Below are 17073 nucleotides of genomic sequence, written 5' to 3' on the forward strand. Positions count from 1 at the left end.
ATGTTTGTACAATGATCAAATCTTTTTCATAAAACTGTGTCAAATGAAGAGACTAGTTCATTTTACATACGTATATGTGTCATGAACATACATGCAAATTAAGAGTAATAAAAATATTTTACTTGTTTCAAAAATGGAAGGTAATATTTTCATACCAGTGCATTGTATTATTGAAAACACATTTCAATGATAATAATAGTATGAAATTTTTCTTTAACGTGATATATCTCTTTTTGTATTCCAAATTTAATTCTATTTAAAAGTTAAAAGCAATATTGGAATATTATTTGTTTACTGATAGAAATCGTATTGTTATATCGAAATAATGTGATTTCCTCCCTTCCTTGTTTCAGAATATTTTCTTTGCAATACTAATCAGAGTATTACTTATCTATTAGATTAAATATCAGTTTGAGGGTGTACATTTTCTGTGAAAAAATGAAAATATTTTCCTAGATATAGCAATATTCCACTATGCATATGTATAACTTATATACATCATATATTTAATGTTGATATACTGTATATACACTAAATTCACTATATACATACAGGTGACTTATTTATTTCACAATTTTATCAAGTTTTTGATTGGTTTATATAAATTAAAGTTGGAAATTTTTATTTTTAATGGTTTGGAATATAATAATTATATCATAAGGTAATCTTTAATTTCTCCTCATAAAAATTGATAACATTGCAACAGAATATTCCATTAAATTACTTGTCATAGTGCAATTGATTGTAGCTTTCCATTTTCGAATGTAACATTATATTTACTACAATACATATTAAAAATATAAACGCGTTATACTTTTACATTTCAAATTATTCTGGCACTTTCTAATATTAAGCTAATGAGTTTTTTTACGGAACCTACATGAAAGAAATTAAAAATATTTCAATTATTAATGCTCTTAATGCTCTTTGACAAATACTTAAGTTTACGTATTATATATATTAAACTAAACTAAATTACAATTATTTAAATATGTCATGCTCATTGTTATACTAAGATTTTAGTGAACTTTAACATGCAGAAACAAAGATATTAACGCAGGAAATCAATATTTTATTTGATTATTATTACATTCGGATACAGGTATACTTTTCAAATAACAGAGTATGTTTACCCAACAAAAGGCCGCGATACTAACGAAGGAGACTCGTAGTGCTGACGGTACTAGTAGAAAATTTAAAAATTGAACTGGTAACCAGTACATGCAGGAAGTCTAAAAATAAAAAAGAAATCCAACTAGATTGAAAACTAGAATCAATTGACTGTTAAGAATAAAATAATTTAAATTACCTTGAACGTTTGCAAAAATTTTGCTTTACATTCATCCAATGGATTCAATTTACCCTCCATCAAACTCATACCTAAAACATTAAGGAATATGATAACGAGATGTGTAATGTTATTTAAAAGGATTGAAAAAATATGAATACTATATATAAAATTTATATATATATATATGTGATACAGAGAAATTGAATACAAACTGATGAAAAACAGCGTAATTAATGGCGGTGTAAGAATAAATTGGTCGACCAAAAGTTTTGTGAGGACAATTTTTATAGTTTGGCCCTTATAAAATATATCCAACCATTTGTACCTGATGAAAACACAACATTGAATAATTTAATTGATTTTTAGTTGATTCTTAAACGTTAGCTTAAATGTTAATTTAAAATTAATAAATATTATGGAAAGATATGATTTCGATCGATTGATAGTAAGATACAGTAATTTTTAATGTTTATTATTTTATCATGATAGTTCATGATAACATTGGCATTAACAAATACAATACAAGCAAGTTTTGCAAATCACAAAATAGAATAAGCTCACCGAAGGTGACAAGTCGACAGAAGACCAGCGTGCCGATGAATGCAATCGTGCGATCGTCATCCAGTGGACAGACAATTTATTTCATGTTGATATTTATAATAACAAGCGTCTACGAAAGATCAACGTTATCAAAATCAAATAAAACCAACCAATTACTTGACAATTTTTTTATATATCGATATAGGATTTATATATATATATATATATATACATAATTCCTTTTTTAACTTTCTAATATCAATATCAAGTGCTTTAATTTTTAATATCGTTGTCGTTATTGTTGTTATTGTTATTATTTATATTTTAATTTATTTTAAATGTTCAATTTTTATTTAAAGAAAAAATATATTTGTATGATCAAAAAAAATTTAGTCGTTTAATGATATTGTAATTATTAAATTAGACATTTTCAATAACTTTCGTGTTCCATTTGTTACAAACACAATTGCATATATATGTATAGACACATATATAAGCACATATGCATATGCATGCGCCTAATACATAAAGTGCCTTACTATGTAACCAGAAAAGCATAATGTGATAGATGATAAGTGATAAAAACGGATAAATAGCATAAAGCATTGTATAAAAAGATAAAGTGATACGCGGTACCATCCATGTAGTATAGGTCCTGCAATGAAACAACCATAAATAGCATATCGTTTAAGTTGAGCCCAATTGTAACTTCTCGATTGCGCTGAGTTATTCTCATCCAATAAACCCAACTTTTGATTAAAGTTTCTTATCCAAAGAGATAGTGGTTTCTTAATTTCAAATGTGTTCGTCTCTTCAATGTTTGCTGATACCGGTGATAACGAAAACTACAATCGCAACAATTAATCAATTAAAAACGTTAACAAATATTATACAATAACATATTTTTGTGATATAGTAGTATATATTATACTACTATACCTTTCGTAGTTGCTTTGTCTTTCATTTTTATTGAAGAAATTTGTTTGTTATTCTGTTAACTTTCTTTATATATGTATTCATTATATGCCTCTTCTGTATATATTGTTTATTTTTTACGTAATATTATTTTTAGTTAAAATATTTTTCCCGAAATTTTGATCCTTACAATCGTATACCTTGATCGTACAAAAAGAGATATTACCTTGAATATTTTACTATAAGTTTGTTGTGCGAATTCAGCACCGGTATAAAAAGAACCGTATATCATTGAATTGAAGAGTAATGGTCTTTTCTGCGCGGAACTTTTCAACTTTTGGAATACTTTTAATAGAGACATAATTGTGAAAAGTTTTCCACGGGTTTCCAATTTCAATTTCACTTCTGCTTTATTATCTGAAATTTGATGCGTTATGTTACATATATAAAAATGATAAGATTTTTTAATATAGATATTCAAAGAATTTGAAGCAACGAATATTATTAAGAATTCTAAAAATTCTAAAATTTGATTATAACGAACATGGTACAATTAATTGGAACTAGAAATATGTATCTACTATACATTGCAATATTATCAGAATTATTTTCTTCTTTGTAAACTCACCGTGCTCATTGTATAACGAAATTTATTATCATCGATCACTGAAATTTCGATTTTTTACAAAAAAGTAAACCAGCAAGTGATTAATACGTAGTTAAATTATTATTTAGGCTCTGCACTATCTAAATATAATTGCAGGAGATACATTGATAGATGTAGATAGAATAAGGCGAAGAAGGCAAAACGGTGCCGCAATGCGGTATATTTTTACAGGTAATAAAATAGGAAAAATTTTTCCGAATTTTCATAAACGCAATACTAATGTAGAAATCTGGCGAATAATTCTTAGATATCTTGTAAGAGGAATGCAAAAGTTAATTGTTTTAAATTTAGAGTTTTTTTGGGTCAAACAGTTTCTTATCTTATACAACGTTTGTTTTTTATACTTATACCTTCTTCCAAATCTGTATACGCGTTGAAATATAATACATATCTCTGCGTACGTGTTGAATAATAGTAGATAGCTGTCGTCCTTCGGTACACATTTTCTAATCCGTTTCTGTTTCAAATTATCGCTTAACCTACCTACGATCTTTTTCGAATATTATACACTTTTTTATTCTACAATGATTAGAAAGAACATATTCCGAAATAATTACATAAATGCACTTATCAGGGAAAAAAACTTATAAACTTGAAAGAATATCTTTAACTTCTATCACTTTCATTGTTGTTGCCAATATTTATTTGCATATTGAGTAACATTTGCAGATTTTTGTAATAGTTTTCGAATAACAATAATTATATATATATAAATAACATAAATTAAATATATTATATAATAACACTATTATTTTTCTATATTTGTATAGAGTTATAAGACGAAGATGTACAAAGATAGATGCATGTAAATTTCAATTTGTATTATAATTTAGATAACATAAACATTCGTGCTGTAAAAAATCTTTCATCTTAAATAATCAATAAAGTTTTCGAGTCATTCCATAATGACAAATCGACATGACAACAAGATTCATTCAGTTTAAGTCTATTTTTCCATTATTTTTGGGCAAACTTTTTCTACGTTATCAATAAAATCAAACTTAATGTAAGCGAACGAAAAAAGAATAAAATGTAAATAAAGTTAATTACTTACGTATATTTTGGATTACATCAAATATATTATTAGATATATTTTTAATTAATTGAACACGTAAAAAAGTTTTACGTTCAAAACAGCTTTTCGTCGAAGTTGCGTACACCACACACGTGTAGTCAACTATGATCACTTAGAGACAATCAAAAGCAATCATGGCTTAGTTATATCAATTGTAACTAACTACGCTATTGAGAATTATTTAATATCATAAAATGATATAACATATTAGTTACAAATGTTTGAACGTTTTTAGAATTCCATGATTTAATAATTCGTGATATAAGAAAATTATGAAAAAACATTTAATACTACTGATTCTGTTATAAATATATTACAAATCATGGACAGGGTTATTCTCTCTCTCTCTCTTTATCATACTCTTCATAAGTAATTACATCCATATTAGTGTCAGAATATAACCAGTCTATCCAATCTCGATTTACTATTTTTTCAAAAGTATATTCTTGGAAAACTTGGCTTCTTTCTATCTATTTTACAATATAAATTATATATATTTTGACAATAAAGTATTATTCCTATTAAATGAATACTTTAAGAAACAGGTTACCTTGTGAAATCCCAATTTTTCGAACATTTTTATACTCTTTTCATTGTCAAATTTAATTTTTGCAATGTATTTAGTGACATTTAATACGCTGATTCCTAATTTGAGAAAAGTATTTTAATTTTTATTAAAATAAAAAAAGACGCATAAATGACAGAAAAAAGAGACATCATAAAGCATATACCATAAAGAAGCATTAGAATCATAGCTTCCCAACCTCTTTTTTTTCTCCTATAAGTAACATTTGCTATCATAATTTCAACTTCTGCAGTATTTGGCTGATCTGATTCGTTAAAAAATAAATTTGTATCTCCAATCATAGCTTCTAAAAAATTCATTGATATTGATACATAATGAAAAGAATAGCGTTAAACATAGAATAATGTTTTATGTACCTATCTCGTTTCCAGATGTAGTAAAAACAGTTTTTTCCAAAATGATAAAAGTACATTCTAAAACAAATAAAAATATATCAGCAGTAGAACTGAACATGTAGTTTAAAAATAAAGTTACTTACTGTCTTGATCCTGATGCCATCGCTGTTGCATTTGAAATTCTTCTTCCAATGTTAACATCTCTGAACCAGTAAAATATCGTAATTCTGCGGACTTCATCCATTCATGATACCTGAAAATAAACTAATATAATACAAAATGTCAGTGATATTAAGTAATTATTGAAGAACAAATTATATTAATTTGCCAACTATTTCAAAGAAACATAAGGAACGATTTAAAAATGGCGGATATTTTTGCTAACGTAAATTGATGTCGACAATCGATAACAGGTAAACGATACCAGCCTTTCAACGTGCTTCTTCTTATACGGTACTAAAATTACATTCGATCCGATAATTTTAGTACACTCGTTGTCTCTCATGGCACAAGATTAATTAACATCAAAATTATCGAAGAAATGAGCCGATTGAGAAATTTAAAACTAAAGAGGTTACATTCGCTTTCCTGCCATATTGGATGCAGAGCTTGCAACGATATGATCTAGAATCCCAAAAGAGTAAACTTATTTTCTTCAATCTCTTTTACTATTTGTAATTTGTCAAAGAATAATTGCAGCACTGTGAAAAGTTTAATAGAAAATGGCTTACAATTTTCCGGGTGTACCAGCGGCCGCTATGCCACCAATGGGTATGCTTGAAAGTCATAACCATATACTTTACATTATAATACATTTACATCTGTCGAAACACGTATTCCTTATTACTGTATTTAAAGTTTCATTTATCTTATTATAATTAGAAAAATCCTCGTACTTAAGGATATCATGTATGTCTTTAGGTATAGGACCGATGGGACCTCTTGCTCCAATCGCAGGTCCACAAAGTTTTATGGAGTTGGCAGGCCAAGGATTTCCTCCTTTACCTCCACCGATACCACTGCCAGGAATGAATGATTCTCCATTAGAATTTAGTACAAATAAAAACCAACCACCGGTAGTTAGAGAAGCTTCTGAAGATAATAGTGATAAAAGAAATGAAAAAAGTGACATTCGACGTGAGAGAGAAAACCGAGACAATAGAGATAATCGAGACAATAGAAGGTTGTTTTCTTGCTTACTGTTTCACGTAATTAAGTTATAGAATTGTGTTAACATCATAATCATATTATGCATTTTTTCTGCATTTATTATATTATACAATATTTTTGAAGTAGATCTAGAAGTGATCGAAGCGATCGAAGGGAACGTGATAGAGAAAGAAGGGAAGAAAGAAGCGAAAGAGATAGAAGAGAAGAACGAAGACCAGATGATCGAAACAGTATAAATTCTACCAGTAACAATAACAGTCATACTAGTAATTCGAATAGTAATGAAATTCCATCATCATCAAATACTGGTAATACTCCGAATTTGGGAACACAAATGGAACAAGCAACAGGAGTTTGGGGAATGGGAGTAGGATATCCAGTGATGGGAATGGGTCCAATGGGTCCAATGGGACCTATGATGAGTGAAATGACACTTGGGCCACATATGGGTCATACTCATAGTTATGGGCCTATGAGTATGGGAATGATGTCACATGATGGTAGTATGATAGGTGCACAAATATTAGGACCAGAACAAATAATGAACGATGCTGCCCAAATTATGAGTGGTGCCTTACCTCCTCCACCTACAACGCCACAAGGTACCAAAGAAATTATACATTGTAAAAGTTGTACACTGTTTCCACCAAATCCAAATGCTCCACCTCCAACAACCCGTGAAAGGCCTCCAGGATGCAGAACAATTTTTGTCGGAGGTATTTTCAATTTATTCCGTCTATATATTGTACACAAACTCAAAATTAATATAAAACTAATAACTTCTTGTAAATATTATCACGTAGGTTTGCCGGAAAACATCACAGAAACGATTATTCAAGAAATATTTGAGCGATGCGGAGAAATAACTACTTTACGACTTTCTAAAAAAAATTTTTGTCATATACGTTTCGTACTGGAGAGTAGTGTTGATGCTGCAATTTATTTATCTGGATATAGAGTTAGAATAGGATCCAGTGGTGACCCTGCAAACACAGGCAGGCTTCATGTAGATTTTGCTCAGGTTTGTACATAGTGCTCAGTATCTTTTAATATATAAAAAATTAAGTAAATACATAAATACTAGTTTATTTACTTATACCGTGATAAAAAATATAGGCTAGGGATGACCAATATGAATGGGAATGTAGACAACGTCAACTACAGAGAGAACAACGCCACAGAGAAAGAGTTGAAAAAGAAAGACAGAGGGCACCGTCCAGTCCTCCTCCAGTAGTACATTATACAGATCATGAAGCATCAAATATTTGCGAGAAAATTAAGCAGGACGATACTTTTATGAAAGCGGTGCAAGTAAGTAATTATCATTGTGAACGTATTTATTATGTAAAATATTTTAAGCGTTGTTAAGCGTTTCTGCAGACTAAAACTTTTGAATTCCAGAAAACGCGTTCTGTCACGTTACAAAACAAGCGCATTAAATCATTCCAGGTTGTCGTAACATGGCTCGAGCGTGGAGACTGCACCAAACGCAACGCTAACACTTTTTATTCGATGATTCAGTCAACGAATTCTCACGTTCGAAGGTTACTCACAGAAAAAGTCGCATACGAAGAGGAACTTCAGAAGGCAAAGGAACTTATGAAAGGAAGGATGCAAGGACTCTTAATACAATGTACGTTTTTATAAACTATATACATGTTTATATATATATTTTTTTCTATAACATGGCTCTGTACCACTGTACATTATTTATGTACACAAGAGCAAATCTACATACATATTGCTTTTCCTGGTAAGTTTTTTTACCATAAAGTAAGGGTCCTAAAATTCTTTAAGTATTCGATACGAGAAATGATAAAATGCGGTTGCATCAGAATTTCGCTTATCTTGTAATAACAGAAGTGCGTACTTTCTGTTGTTGTATATCTAGTAAATTCTTAGCTACTACCTATTAGCTAAATTAGACTACACATACATATATAATAAATGCAGAATTTATTGTTATAATAATTGTAAAAGTACGTCACTTTTGATATTAAAGATTCTGACATTTCCAATGGCAAATACATGAAATTAAATAAAATTTTTAACATTGAAAGTTACATCGTCGATCGTTTTGTATCGAATCTCAGTTGTGGAAAAATTTCATTCTTATTAAGATCAGAACATCAGATGTATTGTAAGAAATTTATTATGTAACGAGTGTATTGTGGTCAATGCACGATCGGGACAACTCGATAGAAGGATCAAAGACAGTAGGAGAAAATAAGGTGGGTGAAGATATCCTGTCTTCTGATTCTAGGCTCTGATGATTGAACAAAAGAGCACAAATACTACAAAAATTCATTTTATAGAAACATAGTGTACCTAAAAATTGCATGCTTGCAATGCTAAGGATTAAGGGTGATGGGCTAAATATTCGTTGCGGAGATGACATTATGCTATGATTCTCAATATGGTATATTAATCTATCAGTTAACCTGATGTAGCAATTTTATATGAATACGATTATAAAAGTAGTCGACAAATAGCTTAGTGTATTATTTAGTGCAAAATAAGACATGTGGAATCGTAGCGTAAGATCATCGTTTTAACGTCGGAAGCCTCTACATGTTGTAAGTTGTTAGGAAAATAGTGCAGACTTTCTTAAAGAAAACAAGCACTAATCGTGATCCATTGAAAAGACTGATTGACAGCCGAATTGCAACACCTCCGATAAGGATCCCTGATCGACGGTGAAAGCAGTTTTTGAAAATATTATACTTGGATAAGTAATTTCATGATTATTTTCTATTGCTTTATTTGCTATATAGAAGATTTTCCTAAAGACAAAAAAAGTGAGAGATAATAAATATTCAAGTAACATTAAAATCACAAATGTATTTTGAAAAGAAACGTTCGAATTTGAAAGATATAGAAAAATTGTTGAAGGGGGTACAGATAACACTTGCGATACTGTGACTGAATATTGCAAAGAATATGTCAAAAAATGTGTATAAATTACATGACATACGCGTGATATACACTAGATGATTTTAACGAGAGTTACGTATTAGATCAACACGAATGTAGAGTTTAAAGCAGGGTATACAACAGAAGATTTGTTGTGTTTTTGTATGCAACATGCGACCATGTCATCAACAGTCAGTCAGATTGAACGCGTCTTTACTGCGGCCAGCCACAAGAAGGTCTGGGATCACTTCACAAAGGCTCAACGGAAGAACATCGAAATGTGGAAGAAACAATCCTCGGTATGTATTTGCATTCCCATGTTAGTAGCCCGTGTCCAGTATGTTACTTTTTTTTACAATTAGACAACAGTAATCATCGACAAAGTCTTACGAGTCACAAAGCGCTTCTTTATGCGAATGCACGTTCATCCATGCGCCAGGCACACGCGTTTTGCAAACACATTTTTTCAAAAAGGAAGGTAAGTAGTGATCAAAGAGTATGAATGACTTTGTTGCGTCTTGTCAGACATACTCTATACAAACAATGTATAATTGATGTTTAAACTTTTTGGGAATTATGGAACGTGAAAGGTAAAGAATAGACTTTTTCATTTGAATTGGCCAGGTACCATTGACTGGAGTTTAAACAGGTAACAATCGAACCAACAACAATTTCTAATCTAAAATATAATTTTCACTTTTATTAAGCGGATTTCTCATCTTACGCTAATACAAATGAAATTGTGAGAACAAGGACATAGATATATAGTTAAGAAATAAACCTATTCATTTTTGTATTTTAAAGATAGGTATGCTTGATCGAGACACATACAACCCCTACACACGTATACACAAAGGCATATCATATATGCCTTACTATACTTGTTTTCTTATTAGTTTGTTCTTTAGTTTGTTTACTTCTTTATTTATGTAAACTATTCTATGAAATTTTACTCAGGTAAGCATCTTTTGGGTGATTTCTGAAAACATCAATTTTTATTTAAGAAGTGAACTGTCGTCATCCATTATAAGGATTATCTTATGTGCATAATATTTAAACTGACTTTTACATTATAGAAATGCATTTTTTGAAATACATTAGATTATGAGAAATGGTTGAAGTTAAAACTATATTCTATCAACTTTTTACCTATAGTGATATTAAAAAAAAACAGATATATACATACATATGTATGTGTACATATATATAAATATATATATATATATACACACACACACATACATATGTATATATAGGCATGTTTTTTGATGTTGTCTTTATTGATAAATTTGAATAGGGATGAACTCAGTGATGATTTTTCATTGCAATAGGAGATTAAAGCAGTACAGCTGGAAGAATCTCTAATGGAAGGTGAAGGAGAAATGGAAGTTTCTGACTCAGAAGAGGAACCACAACGCAAAAAAACACGCAATCAATCGGATGCACACAATGATATTGAAAGATTACAAGTATTAAAGGAGGAAAATGATAGTCTTCGGTGTCAATTAGAGGCATATAAAAATGAAGTATGTGATGACTTTGATTTAATGTTTAAGTTGTAATGCGAGAAAATTGTTATAAAGAAAAAGAAATAGTAAAACAAACAAGAATACATTTTTATTTTATTTCGTAGGTAGATTTGCTAAAATCCGAAACAAAAAGTGAAATAGATGCGAAGGATAAACAAATGAAGATGTTGCAACAAACTTTAAAAGGCATGCAGGAACAATTGATGCAATCAAGGAAACAACAAGCACAAGATGACCAGAAAATTAAAGATTTAACTGTCAAACTGAATGCCACGAAAAAAGAAGAACCTCGTGAGAGCGAGATTATAACGTTAGATAAAGATGATGACGTCAGTGAGGAGCCCCGAACTCCGAAGCAATTAGTCTTAACGTCTAACTTCGTACAAATTACCCAGAAGGATGCCAAGCTGATAGGTAGTTTCCATGAATCATTCTATGAATTTCCAACTATTTCAAATATTATTTATTTGATAAATACATTTTTTATGATTATAGGATTAATAGCAACCTTTTTACATATTCATCCATTTGGTGCAAGTGTAGATTATTTATGGTCCTATTTACAAAAAATGGAACCAGGTATCAAACCCAATGAAGTAGAAGCACTGATGCAACGATTTCCTCAAGTCTTTAAACAGGACTTATTCGGAATCGGAGCGAACATGGAAAGGCGTTGGCAATTTTCAGGTTTTAATGTTTACCGTAATCACTGATTCATATGTATCGATGATTATCTTTGAGAAAATTAATAAGATATCTATTAAAGGATTTTGTAATACCATCATGTTATGGTGTCTTGTCATGTTAATTTTCATTGTGATACTTATAATTCTTGTAGCGAGACTTTACTTCGCAATGTCGTCCTTGAGCAAAACACTTGTAAATAAAATTAAGCAATTTCAAATAATCTAAAAGAAAATGACTGTATTTTTATTTGAAAGCTTAAAAGCAACATATTACTTAATAATATAAAAATTGATTTCGGATTTCTTATAAAAAAATTCATAAAAATGAATATATCATTGACGTAAAATGAAATTCGAATTAATCTTACCTTAAGTGATGTCTTAATTTAAAATAACAATAAAAATATAAAAATTCAGGAAACTAAAGTTTTATATTGAGCTTTCAAGTATAATTTTTACAATTAACGCAAATAAGATGAAAAATGATTAGTTTCCTATTAAATATTAATTTTATTAAATTTATCCTTAAGTGAAATAAGGCTTTACTTATTACCAAACAAATTATTTTTATACTATTTTTTATCTTTTGATTTTCAAGTTATTTAAAAATCAATTATTTATGTACATATTTTCAAATACTTTCGATGTACACATAGAAGCAGTAATCATACTTTCAATTTAGTTACTTAATTTCTATTTAATTAAAAGATTAATTGTAAAGCATTTTACCGAAAATGGTATTTTATTAAAACAAGTAAACTACATTTATATAACTTATAAAAATCAAGGTATCTATATTTAAAAAATTATAAAGTGTAATATTGGCGTCAAGTAAATGTATAAAAATATTATAACTTCAGCGAAATTGCTTATATATATACAAAGCTAAAAATTGAATTTAAATAATAATTACACGATTTATCTAAGTTTTCATTTCAATTCGGTCTTATTGGTAAAATCTCTCCAATTCTCTTTAGCGTGCACTAAACCGTATGTATATAAGTGCATACATGTATATGTGCATAAGTGCATATGTATGTACAGTATCATCAACATAACTTGGAACCTTCAAAAATGACAACATGGTCACATGTACGCTTATTACACAATCAAATACGTTGTTGTTAAAACTATAATTAATTATAGAAGAGAACACAGGAGGAGTTTGGTATCACTGACCACTATAGCGCATGATTTTTACTTGAAAAATGATGGTATAACGTTATAACGTAATATTTTATATGGTATAACGTTATAACGTATTACGTTATATGGTGTAACGTCATAACGTATTACGTTATATGGTATAACGTTATAACGTATTACGTTATATAACAAAACGTTATATGGTATAGCGTTATAACGTATTACGCTACATGGTATAACGTTATAACGTAATACGCTACATGGTATAACGTTATAACGTAATACGTTATATGGTATAACGTTATGACGTATTACGTTATATGGTATAACGTTAGAACGTATTACGTTATATAATATAACGTTATAGCGTATTACGTTATATAACATAACGTTATATGGTATAACATTATAACGTATTACGTTATGTAACATAACGTTATAACGTATTACGTTATATAATATAACGTTATATGGTATAACTGTAGTAACGTATGGATTCTTAGAGTAAGGACAAGTAATGATGTTATATTTAGGGTTTAGTGTAGTTTAATAAGCGATACTCAATAACAGCAGGACCGACTACAATATCGTCGTACGTCGAGTCACACTCTGTGATCTCTCAACTCACACTCCGCTTCTCAACTAACTCTCTGGCCGTTGTAGCATCTCTTTTGTCTTTTGCTAGGCCCACCGCACAGGTGTTCCGCAGTCGCTCGTAGCCAGGGTCAGGTAGGTCTTTTCTAACGAAACTAGGCACTTGAAAAGACTGAGGACACATTAATAGACCCGACAGCGCCTCGGCTCTCGCGACATTGTCTATAGTTAACTCGATGTTTCTTAGGCCCTTTTCCCCGATACTACACTCGGTCATCCTGCAGTAACATCTGCCCTCAGATGTTGTGTTCATTCTCGCTGTCGTCGGGTGCGTCATCTTCGGCGTTCAGGACCCAAGGCTTCATGAAATCGGCAGTCGTCGATGTGTGCGCTGGTCCCTTATGCTCCCCTACTTTCTCCATGGTGTAGCGGTCATTCCGTATGGCTCGCAATACCCGGTACGGACCCAAAAATCTGCCTCCGAGTTTTAACTCTGAGCCGAACTGGGTTCTCTTTATGGCCACTAGGTCCCCCCTTTGGTACTGCTTCGCACTCTTTCGTCTTTTGTTGTAACTTCCCCGATTCTCTTCTTGAGTTGCGGCGATCTTCCTCTTTGCGTCCTCACGTAGCTTGCGAGAATCGACACAGACCCTGATGGAGCTATCTTTCTTTCGGACTGCAATTATAGGACTTGCATACTCCGAGTCTGATGGTTTAACGACTCCTTCGTTTGTCCACAGCTCCATCAAATCGTCCACTTCCCCTTTTTCAAACGGCGCCAGTCTTCGCGGTCTTCGTGCTACGGGTTTGTCGCTTTTCGATACGCTTTTTGAAGTTACTCCGGCGTCCCGCGTCTTCTTCGGCTTATACCCCCTAATGATATCGCGAATCGCTTCACGGTAATGCGGTTCTTGTGCGTGTGATACATCTGTCTCGTCGGTCTGTTCTACTGTATTGACTTTCAATATATTCGGCGCCTCTTCGTAACCGTCAGTCTGATCGTCAAGTCGTAAAGAGGTCACCTCGCCCCAGGTCTCATTATCAGTCGAATCCAAACCTTTAAACTTAAGCTTAGAATTACCTAGAGGTGGTGATCCTAACTTCGCATACCCGTTTGATCGTATGAGTGTGAGATCGCTACCCGTATCCACTACCGATATAAATTTACAGTCATCTATCGACACCTCTTTCACGTATTCCTTCTCCTCGGGTCTTGAAATGAAGTCAGTCTTTTTTGATCGCACTGTATATTTCGTCGCCATATGTTCAACTTCGTTGCATTTAAAGCATTTAGCACCTTTTTCTTTCTCCGGACACTTAGCACTCAAATAATCCGCACTGACACAATTGAAACAGCTTTTGTCATTAACTCTTTGCCCCGACTGATCTCGCACTTCCGATCGTCTTCCCATATCGTCCTTGTATTCCCGAAATTCTGTTTCCGCCTTCGTATCCTTCTTCATCTCTTTATATTGCTTCAAGCGTTCTTTCAGCTGTTGCATGTTCTTAGCTCTATACAATACAGCCTTATTTGCGACCTCGTCGGGAATGCCTTGAATAATATAGCCGATTTGCGACTGTATATCGATTCTTTCTTGTCCCGCAATCTCACGCATACTATTCATGTATCGTTGTAGACTCTCATCTGGTCTCTTCGTTCTATTCGCCAACTCCTGGTGTATCTGTTGGTCACTTACTACATCTTCAAACTCGTCTTTTAGTGCCTTTCTTAGCTTTACCCAGGATTTCATGCCTCGTTCATATCGCACGAAAAATTTAGCGGAGCCTGTGAGCAGTTTGTTCGCGAAAACTACCATGTGGATGTCTGACCAACCGAACACTTTTGCCATTTCTTCGAAGTCTTCGATCCACCGACTTACACTCGGCAGATCGTCCCCGCTGAATTTCTCTAGCGAGTCCTCTACATCTCTGAACGTTAGCACCGTGCAATTAGGCTCGTCTTGTCTCGATCGTCATATCACTGGAGTTACCCGAACTCCGTCGTCTTGACTATTGAGATTGCGATTTCCTGGGCTGTTAACGTCCAAACGGTCCCCAACCACGCCAATCCCATCGTCGTCGACGTCTTCTTCTGGATCGTCGTCGTAGTAATCCTCTGGATCGTCTTCTCGTGCACCGTGTTCCCGTTCTACGAGTAACGCAGAAAGCAATCGTTCTCCCAGCTCGATTTTTCTGCCCGCTAGTCTCAGCCGTCGTCTTCTCAGTTCGTCTTTTAGCTCAGACATTAGCATCTGGGCCACCTGCTCGTCGCTCAAACCTGCTTCTCCTGTATTGTAGTCAGCCATTGTTTTGAGATATCACTTTCACGAATATAGTCACCTAAACCCTTCACTTGTCACTTGGCACTCTAAATCCCGGCTCGAACCCCAAAAATATGCAGTAACGTATGGATTCTTAGAGTAAGGACAAGTAATGATGTTATATTTACGGTTTAGTGTGGTTTAATAAGCGATACTCAATAACAATAGGACCGACTACAATATCGTCGTACGTCGAGTCACACTCTGTGATCTCTCAACTCACACTCCGCTTCACAACTAACTCTCTGGCCGCTGTAGCACCTATTTTGTCTTTTGCTAGGCCCACCGCACACGTGTTCCGCAGTCGCTCGTAGCCAGGGTCAGGTAAGTCTTTTCTAACGAAAATAGGCACTTGAAAAGACCGAGGACAGATTAATAGACCCGACAGCGCCTCGGCTCTCGTGACATTGTCTATAGTTAACTCGATGTTTCTTAGGCCCTTTTCCCCGATACTACATAACGTTATAACGTATTACGATATATAACATAACGTTATATGGTATAGCGTTATAATGTATTACGTTATATGGTATAACGTTATAACGTAATACGTTATATGGCCTAGCGTCATAACGTAATACGCTATATGGCCTAGCGTTATAACGTATGACGTTATATGGAATAACGTTATAACGTATTACTTTATCAGGTATAACGTTATAAAGTATTACGTTATATGGTATAACGTGAAAACGAATTTCGGTATATGCTATAACGTTACAACGTATTACGTTATATTACGTAATACGCTATAACGTTATACCATATAACGTTATGATATATAACGTAATATGTTATAACATTATACGATATAACGTAATACGTCATAGCGTTATACCATATAACATAATTCGTTATAGTGTTATACCATATAACGTAATACGTTTTGACGTTATACCATATAACGTTATGTTACATAACGTAATACGTTATGACGTTATACCATATAACTTAATACGTTATAACGTTATACCATATGACGTAATACGTTATAACGTTATACCTTATAACGTAATACGTCATAACGTTATACCATACAACGTAATACGTTATAACGTTATACCATATAACGTAATACGTTATAACGTTATAGCATATAACGTAATACGTTATACCGTTACACCATATGACGTTATACCATAATACGTAATACGTTATAACGTTATACCATATGACGTTATACCATATAACGTAATACGTTTTGACGTTATACCATATAACGTTATGTTACATAACGTAATACGTTATGACGTTATACCATATAACTTAATACGTTATAACGCTATACCATATGACGTAATACGT

The 17073-nt window shown here is 32.3% G+C and overlaps 2 protein-coding genes, 1 long non-coding RNA gene and 1 pseudogene across 5 annotated transcripts; 2 read left to right on the forward strand and 2 right to left on the reverse strand.

Annotated features, from left to right (window-relative positions):
• Window positions 1-1051: 1051 nt before the first annotated feature.
• On the reverse strand, window positions 1052-5975 carry LOC117160609 (uncharacterized). Its single transcript, XM_033341476.2, has 10 exons — window positions 5838-5975; window positions 5553-5662; window positions 5431-5487; window positions 5220-5360; window positions 5039-5133; window positions 2987-3062; window positions 2468-2654; window positions 1504-1616; window positions 1310-1380; window positions 1052-1232 (listed from the first exon to the last, which is right to left on the reverse strand). The coding sequence occupies exons 1-10, from the start codon at window positions 5912-5914 to the stop codon at window positions 1065-1067; spliced, it is 1095 nt and encodes a 364-aa protein (XP_033197367.1). The 5' UTR covers window positions 5915-5975; the 3' UTR covers window positions 1052-1064.
• Window positions 2792-4827, forward strand: LOC143302510 (uncharacterized). The gene is made up of 2 exons (XR_013058097.1): window positions 2792-3584; window positions 4184-4827. It is a non-coding gene; the product is annotated as an uncharacterized LOC143302510 (long non-coding RNA).
• A 55-nt stretch (window positions 5976-6030) lies between the features above and the next one.
• LOC117160607 (ecto-NOX disulfide-thiol exchanger 2) lies at window positions 6031-11940 on the forward strand. Of its 3 annotated transcripts, none has more exons than XM_033341473.2 (10): window positions 6031-6180; window positions 6331-6592; window positions 6706-7295; window positions 7383-7600; window positions 7696-7890; window positions 7981-8212; window positions 9685-9791; window positions 10824-11018; window positions 11126-11435; window positions 11517-11940. In XM_033341473.2, exons 1-10 carry the CDS (start codon window positions 6132-6134, stop codon window positions 11732-11734), a joined length of 2376 nt encoding a protein of 791 aa, XP_033197364.1. In that variant the 5' UTR covers window positions 6031-6131; the 3' UTR covers window positions 11735-11940. The 3 variants fall into 3 exon arrangements, with proteins under 3 accessions (XP_033197364.1, XP_033197365.1, XP_076473551.1); XM_033341474.2 differs by having other exon boundaries at window positions 8029-8212; XM_076617436.1 differs by lacking the exon at window positions 6031-6180 and having other exon boundaries at window positions 6380-6617.
• A 1803-nt stretch (window positions 11941-13743) lies between these two features.
• On the reverse strand, window positions 13744-15753 carry LOC143303137 (uncharacterized; annotated as a pseudogene).
• Between the last annotated feature and the right edge of the window lie 1320 nt (window positions 15754-17073).

This window comes from Bombus vancouverensis, chromosome 1 (genome assembly GCF_051014615.1).
Source record: "Bombus vancouverensis nearcticus chromosome 1, iyBomVanc1_principal, whole genome shotgun sequence".
In the NCBI taxonomy this organism is placed as follows: Eukaryota; Metazoa; Arthropoda; class Insecta; order Hymenoptera; family Apidae; genus Bombus; species Bombus vancouverensis.